Genomic DNA, 20,679 nt, shown 5'->3' with positions numbered 1-20,679 from the left:
TGACAGACATGAGTAATCTATCCCTAACCTCAATCCCTCGGCTTTCAAAGAGCTGAAGCTTTACGTTGAGATTTATAGACATACTAATATCATTCAGTCACAGTGAAATCAGAAAGAAAGTTAGTACTGGGAGTACTTCCCCAAATGCTTCTTTCCATTCCACTGTCTTACTAAAGAGAACAAACACTCTTGGAAGATTCATCTCTCTCTGCTGGCTGCTTCATTTCAGATATATTTGTTCTTTTATCTGTATTCCACTCTATCCAAAACCCATCATCCTTCCAGGAACCACAGATCCTAAACAACACAACATCTCCTCTCCCTCTCTCTCCTCTCCCTCTCTCTCCTCTCCCTCTCTCTCCTCTCCCTCTCTCCCTCTTTGTCCTCCCTTTCACCCTCAGCCCCCTCTGAAGCCTCTAGTCTGTTTTCACAATCGTGACGGTGAGTTTTGGTAGAGGAGGCACAGGAGGAAACAGAGAGATCTATTTCCCTGGCTGCTCAGGAAGTGGAGGCATGAAGAGACACAGGGTGTCCCAGCAGCCCCGCTCTTCACTGAATAGCGGAACAGAAGCATCCTCTCATCTCACTCTAACCTGGGGACGTAACAGATATATGTGTGTGTGTCTGTGTGTGTGTGAGAGAAAGAGCCGTAGAGTGTGTGCTGTGTGTGTGTGAGCAGTAGAGTGTGTGGTGTTTGTGTGAGCAGTACAGTGTGTGGTGTGTGTGTGTGAGAGCAGATAACGTGTGTGTGTGTGTGTGAGCAGTAGAGTGTGTGTGTGAGCGGCAGCCTCACCTTGAGCACCATGCAGTAGTCGGTGGGAGCCTTGTACTTGCTGCGGTAGTCCTGGCCGTAGTACACGTTCACGTGGTCCAGCTGCAGGAAGCACACCAGGTCTCTGGAAGCCTGCCAGGGACACACACACACGCACGTCAGGACACACACCCTGAGATCTGTGCATACACAGACTAGAGAGTAGGGGGGAGGGGGAGGCTGGCAGGAAGCAGTGTGAGGAAGGCTCGCGTGCAGGAGGAGGGTAGGACACTGCACTGCAGATGGCCTGCAGCTGGCACTGCCAGTGAACTCTGGGTAAAAGACCATGAGGTGTGTGCATTTGCATGTGAGCCGGGCGGTGTGTGTGTGTCGGTGTCTGTGCTGCGTGTGTACGCATGTCTGTGGCTGCATGTCTCTGTGTGTGTGCATGTCTCTCTGTGTGTGTGCATGTCTCTGTGAGTGAGCTCCAGCTGGGTTAATGACCCAGAGGGATCAGGGAGAGTGACGCCTGGCCTTACTGGAGGATGGCTCTGTTAAACTAGCCCATCTGTGAGAGGCTGTCATCTGCTCTGCTCACAGGACCACTGAGGACTGTGTTTGCAGAGCCTCCTTGAAGCTCACAAAGGGCTAATGTGACCAACTCTACTCCAGACGGCATGACCCGAGGAAACTTGATTCACTGCCGTGACGTCAACACAGAGAGATCTAAAACGCTGCCACGTCCAATCTAAACATCTACAGAATGTGTGAGCGTGTGTTTGTGTGCACGTGTATTTATTCCGAGCCCTGGTCATAATCACCAGGCTTTGACCTCATTAGCAGTGTGAAGTGAGGTTAGGTGGGTGCTGGTGGCGAGTTAGTGACCACAGAGCTGGACTACAGCCAGAGATAACCACACACACACACACACCATCTTGTGCTCTTACAGCACCTTCACACTCCAATCTCAGAGCACATGCTTTCAGCTGGACAACAGGCTGACTGTACTCTCACACCCTCTCACACTTACGTACGCACGCTTAAACACACAGACACACACTCACCCACGCCGGCAGGGTACCAGACTAAGGCTGGAAGGCCAGGAAACATGAATCTTATTAACAAGCCTCCCATTGGACAGTATGGAGGAGAGAAGAATGGAGTGAAAGAGAGAGCAATGGAGCATGCAAGCAGCAGGAGGAGTGTGTCTGTGTGTGTCCAGGTAGGTAGCAGACCTTGGCTTTGCCTTTAGGTACGTAGTAGATTCCTGAGGCCCGCAGCAGGAAGTAACGCTTCTTCCACGACTTCTTCCCGTCCTCCTTCAGCCACAATACGCCCTCCATCTCTGGCACGGAGACCGAGCTGCCACAGAAACACTCCTGCAGACACACACACACAGAAACACACACACACAGAAACACACACACAGAAACACACACACACAGAAACACACACACACAAAAACACACAGATACACATACATCAGACACGCAGGACACGTTAAAGATGAGGGCCAGATTTCCGGCGGAGAAAAACGGAATCGATCACGTGACGTCCTCGCTCTCCTCAGAGGACGACTTACCTCCAAGAGGGCTTCCTTGTTCCTGTCGGCCATCTCACACGTCTCCTTCCGCCCCAGCAGATAGTTCTAGAACATTCCAGAAGACACAGAGGGGAAAGGGTTCATTCACCGAGGCCAGGCTGAACATTCTGAGGTTGTGCAGCTGTGTTTTGAGCACAAATAAACCCCACATGTATACACCAGAAATGGGGTTGCATGCTTCAGTGCTGTGTATTACAGATCTGTGCAGGAGATCAAGGTTTTCTGAAGGGCCCACCAAGGACACAGGCCTTGCGTCACCAATAAATTATTCATGTTCTCATCATCTACACCATCATGACCTACTTACACCAGACAACTGTGTGTCTGCCGTTGTGTGTCAACATTTGAATGTGAGCTTGCGTAAAATTTCAGAGTGTGTTAGCATTACTACATGGAAGCAGCGTGCAGCAATGCTGTAAGACAATAATAATCCTTGTATTTTTATCTGGTTCTATGTTGACGGTACAGTTTAATGTTCTGGTTGGTTCGGTGAAGCTGACAAGAGATTCTGACCTGGGGGTTCTTGAAGAGGGCGTATTTTTCAATCCGCTCTATGAACATGAGGCGGTTCTGGCTGTCTCTGGTCCAGTTAAGAAGGTTCTCCACCAGGTTCTCATGGTCCTCAAAGATTCGCTCTGGGGAGAGGAGAGAACACAAAATGGATGACATTATCACTCACCCCAGACAAACTAAACGAGTTAGTGTGGTGCCAAGCTAACTAAAGTCAGCCAGTGTACCAAATAGCTTTCATGAATATTGAATCCGACATAAACTTTCAGGTTAAACTTGGCCTGAGTGACCAGACCATGACCCCAGTGTCAGCCGTCATCTTTCTGTACTCCCCTTCACACACAGACCACCACACACAATGCTCCCGACCCTTCCCCTATACACACAGACCACCACACACATCAGCCTCTGCTGTGATAGAACTGCCATCTGCCATGGATCTAACTGTAATAAATCCCTTAATCTGTGGGATTACAACCTTGGTCCATTAGGTGATTAAAACATTTACCGAATTAATGATGTTTACCCCTCCGACTGTCATTCCAGAGGTTTACAGATATGTATACTGTATACTGCATGTGGATGAGATCCATGTGCAGTGTATTGTCTCCTATAGACACACATGTACAATATACCTCACACAATACTAGGTGGTGGAGATGCTTTGGAAACTGACTTTTAAGGGCAACATCACACACACACACACACACACACACACACACACACACACACGCACTAAGGCATGCTGTAAGGGCTGTATGGCTTCACAGTATGTGTCTCTGTCTGAGGTCACATGGTCTGATGGCCTTCTTGTCCCCTTTTGTCCTCTCTCCTCACTTGCTGTCTCAGTTCTGTCTGTGGGTCTCTACAGAGGACCATGCCAGTGTGTGAATGAAGAGCTTAAGGCTGGATTGGCCTGGTACAGTATCTACAGCTGTCCCCCCCCCCCACCCACCCCCACCCTCTCTCTTTCTCTATCCTTCTCTGTCTCGCTCTCTCTTTTGCTGTTCCTCTCTTCTTTTATAATAGGCGCTTGCGCAGAGAAGCTGGCCAGCCAGCGGAAGCCCTGGAGATGTAGGTTAGGTCACACGCATGACTGCACTGGACCCAGTTACACAGGGCTGTGTGTGTGTGTGTGTATGCACCCTATGGGATTATTACAATGTCCCATGGCATCAAAAAGGAAGCTGTGTGTGTGTGCGCGTGTGAGTGAGCATTTACCCTCTATCCCCCAACCCATCTCTAAATGGTCACCATCTCTCCAGCAGGATGCCACTGGTCTCCAATACCTACCCTGTGGCATTCTCATGCACTATATTACAGAGAGTAGGATATCCCCCCCTTCTCCTCATCACCACCCCCCTGCTCACACACACAAATCATCTGGCTGGGGATGACAGTGCTGAACAGGATCAAACTAATCTGTTGGCCTGACCATGTCAGAGGATGATGACAATGAGCATGATGATGATCATGTGTAAGTGACAGAGGGTTTCGTGAAAGAGGCGAATGGCTTGCCTGTGTGCATGTGTATGTACGTATGTATGTATGTAAGTGTGTGTGTCTTCGTACCCATCTGCAGCTCATTGATGGTCTCCACCAGGGACCAGTCGGGGCTGTAGCCACAGTGAGACTTGTCCAGCAGGCTGTCCAGCACCTGCCTGACCGTCTGCCTCTCGTCCACCATCATGGTCTTGGAACTCTCGTCTGACAGGTGGACCCGGATCACCAGCTGCAAACACACACACCACAGGGCAGAGAGGTCAGAGGTCAGAGAGGTCAGAGCAGAACGCACCCTCCCCAACAGATTTGGGTAGATGTATTTATGATCTGACGTGAATGTGTGCATGCACATGTTGTTTGCTGGGTGGATTCGATCAAGCACACTTTCCCACTCGTTGTATTGAGTGTGTCCAGATACACATGATTGGTCACACAGGAGAAAGGGGGCGGGATGAAGAGAGAAGAGGGCAGGGGCAAGGAGAGAGAAGAGGAAAGGAGAAGAGAGGACATGAAAGAAGAGGAGAGGAGAGAAGAGCATAGGAGGCAGATGCTGACCCCAGCCATCCTCAGCCTGTCCAATCCTCTCTGGGCTGGCAGGATGAGGCAGATGAGAGGGCCCATGTAGGACTGGCAAATCCCCTCTCTGACTCTCCATTTCCTGAATTAAAACTCACCGCTGCAGCAGCAAGCCTACGAGCACACTCATCCACCAATCAGATGAGGCCATGCTCAGCGGTACTGACCTACATACAGCTACAACACACGGCACTCCTGGTCGACCCTCAGCAAATCCAATCACTGACCACTACTACTGCAGGAACCATAATCATACAATCACACAGCTGTACAGACGCAATCATATGGAATCAAGTTCCAATCGTTGAAACTCGTTCCTATTCCAAGGAATTCTACACATCTGTCGTAAAAACACGTGTCACACGCATGTCTCACAGGCACCAAGTCAGATGTGGGCCAACAGTAGAGACATGCCAATGCAGTCACACAGAACGGGCATGAACAGAAGGCTTATGGTCAGAAGAGATCCATTTCTAGAGAACCGAGGGGTTCTTGACATGGAATAGATTGGAACCAGACCTGGTGGTCTGGGGTGGAGCTGAACAGCCCTCTAACCAGGCAGGATAGGAGGGGGCCTCCCTCAGGGGAAGAGGCTGCTCACCTGACCGTCCTTCCTTGTGGGGGTGTCGTGACCAGCCTTGAACCTGCCTTGAACTCCCCCCCTCCCTCCCCACACACACACACACACACACACACACACACACACTGATTGAGTGTGTACGCAGGTTAGTACAGGCCCAACAGTGTTTCTTCAAGTACTTTTACGTAAGGTCAGTCTACACGTGGCAACTCCCTCTCATTTCTTTGTCCCTGCCTCCCTCCCTCTCTGCCTAGGGCCGTGCTAAAGCTGGTATTGCCGTACGCTAATCCTCCGCCTGGGATTTGGGCTTAACGTTAGAGGGTTCCGCCATTATGTAGAGTGGCAGGGGAGGAGAGAGAGATGAAGAGAGAGAGACAGAGGGAGAGAAAGGAGAGGGGGATAAAGACAAATACCGGAATAGAGAGCAAAAGAAAGATAGAAAAGAAACAGACCGATTAAATGTGAGAGAGGCAGTGGGTCAGGCAGAGAGAGAGAGAGACAGAGAGAGGGAATATGAGATGGAGGGAGGGAATGTGTGGGCTGATGTTTGTGTGTCCAGCCGTATGACCCCAGCTGTTGCCATGTAACACTGACCTGACCCAGAAAAGAGCAGAGTAGCCGGCACGTGCCAAAAGTCGACACACACACACTTCACACTGTTTCGCCTTAGGTAACGAGGTGGGAGGCTAGTCACTCACCTTTTTAACCTGGGCCTCCTTGATCTTCTCCAGAGCAACCCGAATCTTCTCTGCCTTTGTTTTGGCAGCTTGCTCCTCCTGAACACACATACACACGCACAAGACATGAATACACATTTGCAATATGTGCCCTTCATAACTACACAGTCCTAGAGCATTCCTGTATCCAGAATCCAGGACAGGTCACACACACACACATTCTCTCCTGGTCCAGAAAAGACAGGTCATGTGCTGCTCCCTCTACACACACCGCTGCTAACTCACCTGGCTCCTCCAACACGCTGCCATGATCCCCTCAAGGTGTCCTACCAACTACAGGCAGTGTTTCTGTGCTCCTGATGTAGGAGGAATAAGCTGGTTCCCAGTCCTAAGATGGGAGCTGAGTGTCTTCCATAAGGAATCTGTGAATCTGAGACAGCGGCAGAAATCCCCTCTCACTCTCCTCCAGATTAGCATTGGATCTGTTTTAGGAGACAATTCCTCGGCAAGGATTAGCCAGTGGAAACGCTTCCTCGCATAGGGCTGTCTCCGTAGACCGGGCAGGAGCAGAACAACACCCAGCTGTCTCCAGAGACCAGGCGAGAGCAGCAGATCTGTACTCCAGCCAAACCTCTCAGCTTCCCTCCAGACTAAAGCATCCAGGGTAGTCGGTTGTTCGTCCCAGCCCTGTGGAGGGATGTCCTCTGGCCACACGAGGATCTGCTAAGATCTAAGACCAGGACCTGGGCCTGAAAAGGCTGGCTGGATCCAAACAGGGGATGCCTCTTCCTGGCTTCAGTGTTGCTACTCTGACACCCAGACTCGCAGCTGGCAGGAGCTCACACTGAGAGCTGTGGATCCTCTCTCTGCCTCCCTGACCAGAGGGAGGGAGGGAGGGAGGGAGGGAGGGAGGGAGGGAGGGAGGGAGGGAGGGAGGGAGGGAAGGAGGGAGGGAGGGAAGGAGGGAAGGAGGGAGGGAGGGAGGGAGGGAGGGAGGGAGGGAGGGAGGGAGGGAGGGAGGGAGGGAGGGAGGGGGAGGGAGGGAGGGAGGGAGGGAGGGAGGGAGGGAGGGAGGGAGGGAGGGAGGGAGGGAGAGAGAGAGGAGGGGCAATGATGCCAGTGCCAACACACACGATTAGGCTTTGAGCTGTCTTTCTCTCTCCCGGACTCATGCACTCTATTGCTCTCTTTATCCGACTTTGTGTGCCTCCTCTCCATCCCTTTATGTGTTCTTCTAGCTCCTCTGTTCTTCTCTCTCTCTCTTTCTTTCTCTCCGAGCGAGTGTATTCTCCTTCTCTACTGAGAGTCCTCGAGCTACAGTGTGGGGGAGGATTCTATTGTAGCCAATTATCTGAATCATGGGCTTACAACAAACTCACACACGCACACATACACCCAGAGGGGCCTAAAAAGGCACCAACAAAATGACAGAGCCACTGGATGGAGGAGGTGAAAGGGAAAGACCTAAGAATCAAGCCTCTTATCAACACCCTTAATCAGTCACACACACACACACACACACACACACTTTTGCCCACACCCCCCAACAATCCATTCCTGGCCATCTGAAGATGACCCTTTCTGCATGCGTGCCTTAATGACGGCACAGCAAAGCGCATAAATACATCCACGAGTATGATTTGACAGGGCTTTTCTGTAAGTGCGTGTGTTTAATACTAGAGCCAACATGGGAGATTATAAGATAAATCACACCATTAAATTGCCCCTTAATCAACCCTTCTGACCCTCCTCCACCAAGCTGGGGCTGCTGCAGCAAGCTCCTTATGATTTCATCAAGATTAGCATCTCCATCCCACTTACTGGATATTCATGGGTGACCTAGATTGAGATGGTACTACTGAGATTAAAATATTTTTTTCGCTATGCTGGCTAAACCGCCAACCCCATCTTTTTTACTCTTTGAAGTTGTGTGTTGTCTTCCTTCCTGGCTTGCTGTGGCAGGAATAATGTGATGTTCTGACTCATGCAGTGGGACAGCAGAAGGGGAACAGAGCCTACAGTAGCTGACTAACATAGCTGGTCTGAGCACTGGGTGTGTGTGCTACTTAGTATAGAGCCCAGGAGAAAAACAAAATAACTGTGAACAGGATCCACACATGGGGAAATACACACACATGCCCGCACACACACCTGCACGCACGCACACACACTCTCACACACACAGAGCTGTGCTCCTGCCCCAGAATCCTTTGTAAGATAATTACACATCGTCAGTCTAATTACGGCCTCCCAAGGGAATCTAAAAACCCTGTCTCCTGGTCTTGGAAATGTCAGTGTTCTGACAGAGTGAACTTGACATTCATGACAGTCAATTGCAATTCTTTAAGAAGCTGCCATGTACATGTGTAGGTAGGTGTTGAATAATATGTGGGTATGTACAGTATGTGTGTGTCAATGAGTGTGCCTGTGTGTGTTTGTGTTTGTATACAGGAGAAGCACCCCTCACCAGTAAAGAGGATTAAATCAGGAGAACCAGCCTGATCTGACAGCCAAGCCCAAACGATCCAATCAGATCAGCTGAGCCTATTAACCCCCTCTGAAGCGTGTGAATGCACACACACACACACACCAGCGTCAACAATGCACACAGATACATCAGCATCAACAACACACACAAACAGGCGGTAGGATTTCACTGACACCCCCCAGACTAGATTCAGAGCCTGGGTGATACAGTGAAAGGCTGATCACAGCGTACTCTACGATAAACTGAAATATGCTGCGTTTAACCATTAAGAACCACTTGCTTCCTAAGAAGCTTTACCTAAATTCCTGAATTCCTGGAAATCTAATTCTTATGGATTAATGAAAAGAAACAGGAATGTTCAGCGATGTGTGTGTGTGTGCTAGCATGTATGTGTCAGCCTGTGCACCCCCACACTGCTCGACTCGCACACCAGCCTGTCACAAATCCTTTTAGCCTGACCCCAGGTCCCTCACCTGGCCTGATCTTAGCTTTCCGTGGATCTCTCCACCACGTCCCCAAACGCAGGCCTCCTTGTCACACACCGTGTCAACCTCGCACTGCAGCTTTGACCTTGTCCTTCCCCATACCACCAGGCTGCTTCCCAGCCTCAGTACAGGAGCACACAGCCAGGCAGCTGAGCCAGAGTCTAAAGGGGATCTCACCATGACCACAACGTGGCCCGCTTTGATCATTTATTAATTTAACACTTGGACCTTTTTTTTGTTTTTGACTTTTTGTCCCATTCCTGGTTGTTGAAGGGAGCCACCAGTCCAGACAAACCATGAACAGCAAGCTCTGGGAGACGACTGAGTTTGTGTGTGTGTGTGAGGGAGTTGACAGACACAGAAACACTGCCCGCTAAGTACCCGTCTAATCCACCAGTCCAAACCTCTCTGTGGGCAGCACATTGGACCCAGAACACCCATTCTGTAACTGATCCATTCACATTCTCATTCCGAGTTAGCTATGGTCAGACCAAACACACTCATGACCTGCAATGACATACATATATCACACATGCCTTACTCTCTTCACATGCTTAGTAGGCGCAAGCAATCCATCACACACACGACCACACATTCCATGAGTAAATGAATACGGAACACATAGAGCAGGGAGGGACTACACTGTGGTTTGGAGAGCTAGGAGCCGATGCTGACCGGCTCTCTCATCAGTGGGGATCAAGAGACAGGTGCAGACTGCTGGGCGGGGGAGGGGGGCAGGCAGGGCGAGAGGGAAGAAAGAGCATGCGACATGCAGAGGACAGGAAGCCATGCTTTCCGCAGCTTTTTCTTACCTCTTTACACGACAAACACCCAGATAAAAGATAGCTAGCTACTACTGTCATTATCGACAGGATATGACCTCACAGGAGAAAGGCAGCAGTTCATTCCTTCTTGCATGGCAGGTGGGAGGTAATAGCCACGAAAAGCGGGGAGGCGTGATGTGGTTAGGTGTGTTCGACTTCATGCTGCACCGGCTGCCTTGAAGCTGAGAATGTCATTGGCTGCTTCAAGTCAGCCGGGCTGCAGGCGGCTGCAGGCGACGCCGGCGCTGCATGAAGTCGAACGCACTTATTGGCATGCAGGTGGGAGGGATGAGAAGCAAAGAGGAGGAGTCACCTTGGTCAGCAGGTGAGAAGGCTTTCCTGCTATGTTTTTCAGAATCAGGGAGGTTTCCCTGTCCAGATAGGAGTGCTTGGTGCGGAACGAAGAAAGAGAGAGTGTGTGTAAGAGTGACAGAGAGAAAGAGAGAGAGAGAGAGAGAGAGAGAGAGAGAGAGAGAGAGAGAGAGAGAGAGAGAGAGAGAGAGAGAGAGAGAGAGAGAAAGAGATGGAGAGAGAGAGAGAGAGAGAGAGAGAGAGAGAGAGAGAGAGAGAGAGAGAGAGAGAGAGAGAGAGAGAGAGAGAGAGAGAGAGAGAGAGAGAGGGAGAGAGAAAGAAGAACCATTAGTGAAATCTGTGAATAACTTGAGCATTTGATCTTTATTGCGTGGAAGCATGGTAGAGAATCAAAAGTGTGATTGTGTGAGGCACAAGCAGAACGTAATAGTGACAAGATAACTGACAAATACATTGTCAAAGTCCATTACAGAAATTTGACTTGCTGTGGAGAGACATCTGGGTTAGACAAAAACAATCAAGCAGTGGGAACTGGATTCCTGATTTAAGATAAAGCCGTTTACCCCCCTTTCCAAGGAAGCAGTGGCCTGAGGAAGGCTATTAGTGTATACCCAGACAGACAGACAGACAGACAGACAGACAGAGACAGACAGAGAGACAGAGAGACAGAGAGACAGAGAGACAGACAGACAGACAGCCAGACAGACAGAGAGACAGAGAGACAGACAGACACTACTCCCCTGGGGCCGGGGCACCCAGACTACAGTTGCTCTATTAATAATGTGTGTGCTGCAAACACACTTACACACACTTACACCCACACACACACAGACATACACAGCATAACAAAACAAAACAGAGCCAACCAAGTCAATTGTGTAAATGTTGAGCCACCTCAGACTGGCCATGTCATCCTTGTGTGTAACAGACAGCAGCCACAGACACATTACCTCTGCATCACATGAGCCACCACCAGGTGCTCTCTACTCTCATAGAAGTAGGCCACAGCATGTTCACATGTTAATCAAGCCCACAGACAAGCTAGGGCACAGCTTGTGTTGGACAGTAGCAGAGATCAGACAGGACTGGAGAGACAGACCTTTAGGCTAACACAAGGCATGAAGTGTCCAGGGCTACTGTAACTGTAGACATGGCTGACAGACATCAACAGCAGAAGAGCCTGTGTGGATCTGTTTATCTGGCTGCGTTCCCTGCCAAAGGGATCAGGCTAGGCTGGTCTGGCCGAGAGGAGGGAGAGAGAGAGGCTGGATGGGTTTAATCACCAACATTAGGTTGCTGCCAGCAGACAGCAGAGAGACTGGGGGTGAGGGGGAGAAAGCCATCCTGTTTCCTATATCCTGCACTCAATTTAAAAGTGTAGACGTTTTGTTAGCGACATCAAGACATATGGAAGAAGGTTTGGGTCTGAAAGCTGGGAACAGTGGATTGACGAGGATGAAATGCAAAGTAAAGTCACTGGTTTGACAAACAACATCGTTTGACCCAGCTAATGTTCCTCCACTGCTTCAGAACCACAACATGACATGACATCATGTCAGTAGAAGTTAGAAGAACCCTCTAGAACAGGGGTGTCGAAGTCCGGTCCTCGAGGGCCGCTGTCCTGCATGTTTTAGATGTTTCCCTGATCCAGCTCACCTGATTTGAATGAAGGGTCGTTATAACAAACCATTTAATTGAATCAGGTGTGTTGGAGCAGGGAAAAATCTAAAACATGCAGGACAGCGGCCCTCGAGGACCGGAGTTCGACACCCCTGCTCTAGAAGGTTGCCACTGCGGAGCGGAGGTTGCTGATGCACGCCCCGCTCCTCCATGTTGGGCTGTGCTTGACTGGCCAGGCGTGAGAGACACTGCTGCTGCAGGCTCCTCACTGACCTGAGACTGGAGGACTCAACCTCTGTCCGTCTGTCTGTCTGCCTGTCTGTCTGACTGTCTGTCTGTCCGTCTACCTGTCTGTCTGTCTGCCTGTCTGTCTGTCTGTCTGTCCGTCTACCTGTCTGTCTGTCTGCCTGTCTGTCTGTCCGTCTACCTGTCTGTCTGTCTACAGAAATAAGTTATTAAACACCCACCACATCTCTTTCTTTCTTTCTCAGCAGTGTCTGCCCTACCAAAAATACATTACTTGATAGCATTTTGAGAAAACCTTTCTCTTAATATTGTAGATTAAATATCGTATTTGGGCCAGATTACCGATGATTAAAATCATCCCTCTGGTCAATATATGGTCGAGTATATCCAACAGTAATACTGTTAGATGTTGATCCCTGTTACAGTGAAGTAATCAAGTCTGGGCAGCCAGAAAGCTGCTTTGCATCTCTACGGTCAGACTCTGTCTGTGTGTCTGTCTGATACCAATGTTGTGTGTGTGTGTGTGTGTGTGTGTGTATTTCTGTCTGTCCTCCCCAGTGTGTGTGGGTCCGTCTGTCTTCCTAAGTGTTTCTATTTGTCTGACAGCATCAAGTCAGAGTCTCTGACCCCATCATTAATCTCCACATCTGCTGTCGTCTACACTACTCTGTCCATCCATCCCTCACTCTTTCTCTCTCTTTCTTTCTTTCTTTCTTTCTTTCTTTCTTTCTTTCTTTCTTTCTTTCTGTATCAGAAGAGAAATATGCGAGGGAGCTGACAAGCTTGGATCAACGTGTCTATATATACAGATCCAACCGAGCAGGAAGGAAGGAGGGAGGGAGGGAGGGGGAGAGAGAAGGAAGTAGAAAGAAAAGAAAGAAGAAACATTAGTGAAATCTGGGAATCATTTGAGCATCCCTCTCCCAGAAGAGAGGGAGCGAATTAGAGAGAGAAAGAGAGAGAGAGAGAGGCTGGTGACTAACCTGTGCTGCAGAGGAGCCATGTTAATGAGCCATGCATGCCAACAGGGCTTTAGGCTTGGGGACTACACTCAAATCTTTATCCTCACTTGATTCTCCCCCCCCCCCCCTCCCTCCCCCTCTCCTTCAGCTTCAAGAGGAGCGGGGAAGAGCACTGCTTCAAATGGATGACTCAGCTCTTCTCCGCCGCTTCAAAAACAATCCATCCCGAGATCGTGCTCCAGTTCATCACCAATAAAGAAGAGAAAAACACTGGCTGAATCCCCAGCTGTTAGGGGGTCACAGACAACCAAGGTGGGAGTGTACCTCGGAGCTGGCCTGGCCCTGATTGGTCCCCTGCGGCGGCGGGGGTGTGGCGGAGGTCTGTCGCGGCTCGTCCTGGTCCTCCGGCCGCAGCACGCTGTCCAGGGAGTCCATGCTGGAGGCGGAGGCGGAGTTGATGGAGGAGCGCGAGGAGTGGACGATGGAGCGCGCCTCGTGCTCGCTCACCGTGCCCACCGAGCCCGTCCGCCGGTGGTGCCGGTGCGAGGAGGCGGGCCGGCGCATGGTGGACGAGTAGGACGAGGAGGACGAGGAGGCGGAGCCCAGGGAGTGGGAGGAGCTCTGGCGCGCCGCCTCGTCCATGCTGAGGGACGCCTGGAGAAGCAGAGGTATACCGCACCGTGAGACACGCTTCAAATACACACACTGGCTCATCTCTGTCGTATAGATTGAGACTAGCTTTACAGCAACACAAAAGGGATGAGGTACTGGTCGTCTCTCCCACCTGCTCCAGCTGAGCTGTGATGTCATCCAGGGAGAAGTTGGAGGCCAGAGGGGTTCGGCTGTGGACGCTGCCCCCCCTGACAGTGGAGGCCGGTGAGGCCCGGGTGCTGCTGCTTGTGCTGCCCCCGCTGCTGCCCCCGCTGCCCCCTGCATGCTTGGCACTGCTACTGCGCCCTGCCGGTGGCTTCTGACGCACCTGAACACACAGCCAGGATGAGCCACATACAGGGTGTGTGTGTGTGTCTGTACGTGTCTGTGTGTGTCTGTACGTGTCTGTGTGTGTCTGTACATACGTGTGCAGAGTTTGGGGTGTTTTTCGCGTATATGTGTGTAAGTGTGTGTTCCATGTGGGTGTTTATGTGTGTGCAGTCTTCAGAGCTTACCTTGGGCTCCCCGGGCACGCCCAGCCTGGTCATGCCAGTGTTGTTGGGCTTGCCGATGGTGCTGAGCTCCTGCTCTATGGAGCACAGGTCTGCCATCAGGGCATCCAGGTCCACTGAGTCACCACCCTGGTTTAGAGCCTCTGGACCACGACAACACACACACGTCAGTCTGGGACTATAAGAGAAAAGCTGCCTCGCGCCATACAGCTAACGGCGTCTGGTGAGAAGGCAGTGTGAGACTCTGGTCCTCACCGTTAATGTTGTAGATGGAGAAGCGGTAGGAGAAGTTGGCCATGTTGGTCTCCTGCCTCAGAGGAGCCTTCTGGCTCTTTGGAGGCTCGGGCTTCCCATCGTCCAGACTCTACAGGGACACAGCATGCACACAGGCTTGGGTTACATATCCTGTTTCTGCATGTGTGTGAGTGTGTGGGTGTGTGTGTGTGTGCTCACCTGTGTAAGTTTGTCTAGCTCTCCCAGCCAGGCTCCAAACATCTGGTCCAGGTCCTGGTCCTCCTTATCACTGTCCTCTTCTGCAGCATGGTCCAGTTCCTCATCTGAAAGCTGATCCATCTGCAACACACCACACCACACACACACACACACTTAGTAAACACAGTAAAACCTTACATTGAAAAGGAGTAACCAGAAGTCCACTGTCATATCCAGTAGACAGGAGGAACAGCTAGCGTGTCACTTCCTCTCATTCTGGCCCACAGGGCACAGCACGGCACCCCAGATTGCCATGGTAACTCAGGGGTCGTCTGTGGGACAAATCCATCTGGCCCGCGTACACCTGGCCTCACCTGAGGCTTTGAAGTTGACCATCAGAGGCTCAGCACCTGTCTGATTATCCCTTCCAGACTCTTCTCTCATGACTCACCTCCTCCAGGCAAGGATCACATTTCCCCCACAGTGATAAATGTGCAGCATGACAGAGAAAGTCTTCCATATGTGACTGCGGACACATTCTACTGGCATGGTCTAAGCATCTGCTCCGGTGAGTGGTGATGAATTATTGCCCCCTAGTGGCCATCTCCATAGCCTGCACGCACACGCAGTCTGTCCCCTCGTCAAGTCTCTGCCGAGCAGAAATGAAAAGGAGGCCTGCTGTCATGGCCTGAGTTATGGACTGATTATGCAACATCCGTGGAACAAGTCAACACACTCTTAAGTCTTCTGCAGAGTGCCTGAATGATTCATGTCCAGGATCATCACATTCCTGAGGAGCAAAACAAATAGTCAGGGCTCCACCAACATGTGTACCGCCAAATGAAGAACAGATACCACAACAAGAAAGCACAACACAGATCCAGACGACTGAATCACAGTCCTCCTCCTCCTCTGACATTAATAAAGCTGCGCATGATTTTCAGGGCCCGTAAACAGGAAGTCCGACTGTACACTTCATGAATGACTGCTGATGAACCGGCTCATGACTGACTCAAAAAAACGAGCCACAACCATCACCTCTAAACTTGTACACGTTGGCTAGCCCGCATAAGTAATCCTCTTAAAATTCCTTTAAAATCGAATAGAGGCCAAAGAGGTGAGAGGGGGAGGAGGTGGCCCCCACTCCCCTCCTGATGGGGGTGTTATGGAGGGGATGTACCAGGCTGTGAGGCCCCTCGATGTGGAGGTGGTGGATGGAGCAGGCGTGGCTACAAGAGCTGGATGTGTCCTGGTCTGTAGGAGCCAGCATGGGCGTCCGTCTGTGAGGGCTGTATCTGGAGATGGTTAGGGACTGTGAGGGCTGTATCTGGAGATGCAGACAGATCCCAACTAGGACTGGGACAAGTCCCAGTTGTTGATTGACTCAACACTCATCAGTCATAGGCTGCTGAGGTCAGGCTCTTCACACACACGTTCATCAATTTACAGACTGCACAATTTACTGAGGGATTGAACTAATCTAGGCCTGGACAGTTTTGCGAGATCAGGAAATTAGAAGGCAAGGCTAGCAGCACAAACAAACAAATCCTCAGCCCAAGCCCAAGCTTCAGCCTGAGCCACAGCATCAGCCCCGGTCCTAGTTCCCCTCCCTCCAAACCATGCTCCTCACCAGTCTTCCCCTTCACCCTAGTCCAAGCCCAAAACCCATCTTCCTCTTGTCCCGTCCCGTGGCCCTCTCCAAGCCCCAGCCCCAGCCCCAGCCCCAGCCTCAGCCCGGCCTCAGCTTCTAATCACAGGCCTGCAGGCCTGGAGCTAATTGTAGCGCTGCTCCCTAAAACTGGGCTCTCTAATCTCTGGCTGCTGGCTTCTTTTCACTCTCTAGGGAGGGGACAACTACACCAGGGCTGTCCAGGAATAGGCCACCCTGGCCCAGGGAGGAGAGAGGAGCAACAGGGAAGGAGCTGGGATGGTGGTGGGGATCTTGAGGCTTTACAGTAGTGGCTGCTATCTGTCTCCTGGGGAAACACAGACCCATGTCCACTTTGGATGCTGGGTCTGGTGTTTAGCAGAGCTGAACCAGCAAATCGGCTATGACAGGAGTGTATATGCAGGCGACCAAACAATCATCACTCTGCTGTCACACAGACACACGCCTGCTGTCCTGCAACCTGCCTGCAAGACTCTACCTACAAACAGGCTATCATTCTTCCCCTTTCCACTCCCTCTCCACCCATCCACCCCCTCTCCCTACCTGGCGCACACTAGTGCTCTCTGAACGTTGCACAACGTTGAATACTGTAATGTTGAACGCAGCCCTGCAGTAGCTTATCCACCGTGTCGGGACTACCAAGTTGAATGTAGGCCAAAGACAGCAAACATCAGACCACATCAGATGACAATCTGGAGAGGACATCCAAACAACAACATTCCTTATGGGGAGAGAAAGAGAGGGAACACATAAACAATGTGTGAACTTGTGTGTGTGTGTGTGATCTCTCTGAGTGTTATGATTATCCTAGCAGACAGTTCTGCTCCACTAAACCCGCTGGTACAGAGTCATACGAGGGGAGGTCATGAAGACAGATTTAGCCTCGACCCACTGCTGTTTACAGAGTCCTGAAGTCAGAGCGTGGGCTCCAAGACACGGGGGAGTTAGACCATGCAGGGAAAACAAACATCTCAGCGCTCCTCAGCAGCAACAGTAGTGTGTCCAGGAGCAAGGGCATTAGGGAGGAGGAGGAGGAGGAGGAGGAAGAGGAGGAGGAGGAGGAGGAAGAGAGGAGGAGGAGGAGGAGGAGGAGGAGGAGGAGGAGGAGGAGGAGGAGGAAGAGGAGGAGGAGGAAGAGGAGGAGGAGGAGGAAGAGGAGGAGGAGGAGGAGGAGGAGGAGGAGGAGGAGGAGGAGGAGGAGGAGGAGGAGGAGGAGGAGGAGGAGGAGGAGGAGGAGGAGGAAGAGGAGGAGGAGGAGGAGGAGGAAGAGGAGGAGGAGAAACAGGAATGTCCAGGACTTATTGGATTCCTTATCTCCATAGCGATGCTATGCTTGAGGAACAGCCTCCCCCAAAGGCTGTTCCTCAAGCATGGCCAGAGAAACGACAGAGCCTTCGCTGAATAACGTCCAGATTAAGAATTTGAACATAATCACTGCTCTGGTTTGAGAAACAGGTTCACCCCAAGGTTTCACTGACGCTGCGTCCTGCTTGAACACAGCTCAGAACATCCCTGTGGAATCCAGAAGGCTCACCAGCTGAAGCAGCATGGAGGGCAGAGGAGGAGGGAGCAGGCCCTGAGCTGACCCCAGAGGGTCAGAGAGATTCCACCAGGCGAGGGAGAACGTTGGCATGTCCTCAGGACTGCCATCGCTGGAATGAGCAGTACACATGTTCTACTGCCCCTCTGGTGCCCTGTGGTGCCCTCTACTGCCACTTGGGAGTGCCCCCACCCCAAATAGAGCAGAGGGTCAGTGACTGGGTCAGCTCCCAGGGTCCCCAGCTCCAAAGAGCTGTGACATATGACCTAAAGGTTAGGGGTCAGGGGTCAGGGCCCAGGAGGGGACAGACTGATTCCTTGTGGAAGGCAGCGTACGGTACATGACTAGAAAACACGTTTTCATACTACATCTGAGTTTTTATGACAACACAGTTCTCTGTGAGCCTGTCAACGGTCTAGGTGGTTAAATGATTGATCTCCCTTTCAGATAAACGATCAGGTGAAACCAGTGTTTAATGTGGGAGAAGATTACGGGGTGTCAATCTGTCTGACTGCAGAGGAGCAGAAAGCAAGCTGGTCTCTGCTCTGACATTCCTCAACAACAAGAACCTCCCTTGAGGCAACAGCTGCACAACCCAAATTAAAATGATCCTGTAACTCAAGTCACGTGTGTTTGTGTGTGTGTGTGTGTGTGTCTTGGGTGGGACTACTCCCTGTTCCCACGCCTATATTGGAATATGACTCAAGATAGGCCTAGGCCACTCCTTTAAACCGACTCCCATACATATAGTATAGATGTGCTGACCCACACACAACACAACACACACACCAGGAACATTCTACCACAAGTCTGCTGAAGAGACTACCAGGGGAAGGAACAGCTCCAAACCAGATCCAGACAAATTCACTCTCTCTCCTCTCCTTTTCTCTCTTCCTTGTCTTTTTTTTCTTTCTCTCTCTTCAGAAGAGGAAAAACAAATGTGTGTTGATGTTCTGAGACGAAGGATGAGCCACAGAAACCATGGAGGAGGGAAGAGACTGTGAGAGTGAATCCAGCCTCTCCAACTCAATGATACAGAATGTACCGTACGCACACACACACACACAAACACACACACACAAGCATGAGCACGACTACATGCATAAACAAACACACACTTTGACTATGCAAGTGAAAGCCAGCTGGACACAACCTTGTAGTGACCTTGTGGGTCCTGGGGATCTCTTCCTCATTCTCCCTCTCTGACATCAGTCAGGCCTTGATACTGACTGGCCCAGGAGACAGAAAGGGGGAGGGGGGGTGCAGAGCGAGTAGGAGGACAACATTTATTATGACAACACACACATGGTTAACAACACCCAGACAGGCCTGCACACTAACGACAACACTCGTCTTAAGACCGACACACACACACACACACAGTAGCACCTCACTACGTCAATGAGATAATGAGATACCTACACACGGATTTCCCTCCACAGCAGCAGTCACTTTACTGCTCTCTGAATCTTCCTGTGTGATTTTTGCAGCCACAATGCCAGAGTTGTCACATGCCCAGTTATAAAAGAGAGCAACGACTAAAATAGCAGAAGAGACTTCAGATAGGCTGGAGTCAGAGAGAAAGAGAACCCAGTGACCGCGTTCGAAGGGGGAGACTGCATAGACGAGGACTCCCAGCACAGTAGCGAACGGTTAGTGAGCGCTAGATTTCAAGCTAGCGACATGGATGGGGAGGTTCTCTCTATTAACTATTAACTGGGAAGATAGATAGAGAGATAGATAGATAGAGAAAGAGAGAGAGAGAGAGGACGATCCAGGCAGGCAGCATATGGTAAACACTGAGAACTACTGTAGCAGAACAGAGGAGAGAGTTGACTCCAGCTCAACATCTGACTCTCTGCATGGGAAATGTTTGCTACATCTGCAAGCAGGACAGAACATGGCAGCACAGACAGACAGACGGACAGGCTGACCGACAGGCAGACAGACGGACAGGCAGACAGACAGGCAGGCAGACAGATAAGAGACAGATTATAAGAGGGTATCGACAGAACAGAATAGTAGAGAAGCTGCCTGTTTGATGTTTGTGGTGGTGGTGCTCTCTGTAGGGTCAGTTAGGAGACAGTGGGCAGGGGCAGGCAGCCTCTTGCTGAACAGCACATCACTTGTTTTTCAGGGACAATTATCTGCTTAGCCTGCCCCTCCCTCCCCCCTCCCTGTGAGTCAGAGCCCAGCAGATGAAGCACCAAAGGGGAACTGTGGTTGGAGAGCAAGCCGTGCGAAAACCACTGGAGAGTCAACGCTGGCCAAGAGAAGACCCGAGGCTTCTACGTGAAAGACGCAAGTTAACTCTTGTGAATGTCCTTCAGATTTTTTAGGAGAACATTGTAATGGTGGGTTTACACGCCGATAAAGCAGATGAGGCCCGTTTCTGTTCCTGGTTTCCTATGTGGCTCCCTTCACTCCCCTCTCCACCCACTCACACGAAGGTCATGGCTGTACGACCGCAGTAGGAACATAACCACTGGCACCAGGCCTCTTTGTAGTCGACACTAACATATTGGAGTCCTCAGTTGGGGAAAACAAAGGGCATGTTTATGAATGCCGAGGAACTTGTTGGCTGGCAGTAAGTGTGCCTAGTCACGGCAGGGACTGCTCTGCTGATGGAGAGAGGCAGTGGGAGGGTTTTGATGTGAGACATGGGAATGTATCACGATGATATGTGACCGTTTGGGGCACAATAACTGTGAAAGAATGTTTTGACATGAGATGCTAGG

The 20,679-nt window shown here is 50.9% G+C and overlaps 1 protein-coding gene across 5 annotated transcripts in view; it reads right to left on the bottom strand.

Annotated features, from left to right (window-relative positions):
• raph1a (Ras association (RalGDS/AF-6) and pleckstrin homology domains 1a) overlaps positions 1 to 20,679 on the bottom strand; it is a 44,655-nt gene that overhangs the window by 4,758 nt on the left and 19,218 nt on the right. For 4 of the 5 annotated variants that reach the window (XM_047046346.1, XM_047046344.1, XM_047046342.1 and 1 more), the window contains 12 exons: positions 14,754 to 14,873; positions 14,556 to 14,664; positions 14,304 to 14,443; positions 13,922 to 14,116; positions 13,462 to 13,791; positions 10,311 to 10,385; positions 6,222 to 6,299; positions 4,437 to 4,596; positions 2,868 to 2,989; positions 2,334 to 2,399; positions 1,987 to 2,130; positions 794 to 904 (listed from right to left, as the gene is read on the bottom strand). In XM_047046346.1, coding sequence (XP_046902302.1) covers positions 794 to 904; positions 1,987 to 2,130; positions 2,334 to 2,399; positions 2,868 to 2,989; positions 4,437 to 4,596; positions 6,222 to 6,299; positions 10,311 to 10,385; positions 13,462 to 13,791; positions 13,922 to 14,116; positions 14,304 to 14,443; positions 14,556 to 14,664; positions 14,754 to 14,873 — 1,650 coding nt within the window. The remainder of the gene's footprint in view (positions 1 to 793; positions 905 to 1,986; positions 2,131 to 2,333; positions 2,400 to 2,867; positions 2,990 to 4,436; positions 4,597 to 6,221; positions 6,300 to 10,310; positions 10,386 to 13,461; positions 13,792 to 13,921; positions 14,117 to 14,303; positions 14,444 to 14,555; positions 14,665 to 14,753; positions 14,874 to 20,679) is intronic. The other variant, XM_047046343.1, reaches the window with a different exon arrangement.

The sequence above is a fragment of the Hypomesus transpacificus genome, chromosome 23 (assembly GCF_021917145.1).
Source record: "Hypomesus transpacificus isolate Combined female chromosome 23, fHypTra1, whole genome shotgun sequence".
Classification (NCBI taxonomy): domain Eukaryota; kingdom Metazoa; phylum Chordata; class Actinopteri; order Osmeriformes; family Osmeridae; genus Hypomesus; species Hypomesus transpacificus.
The sequence above is the reverse complement of the archived record's forward strand: the minus strand, read 5'-3'. Positions and strand labels throughout refer to the sequence as shown.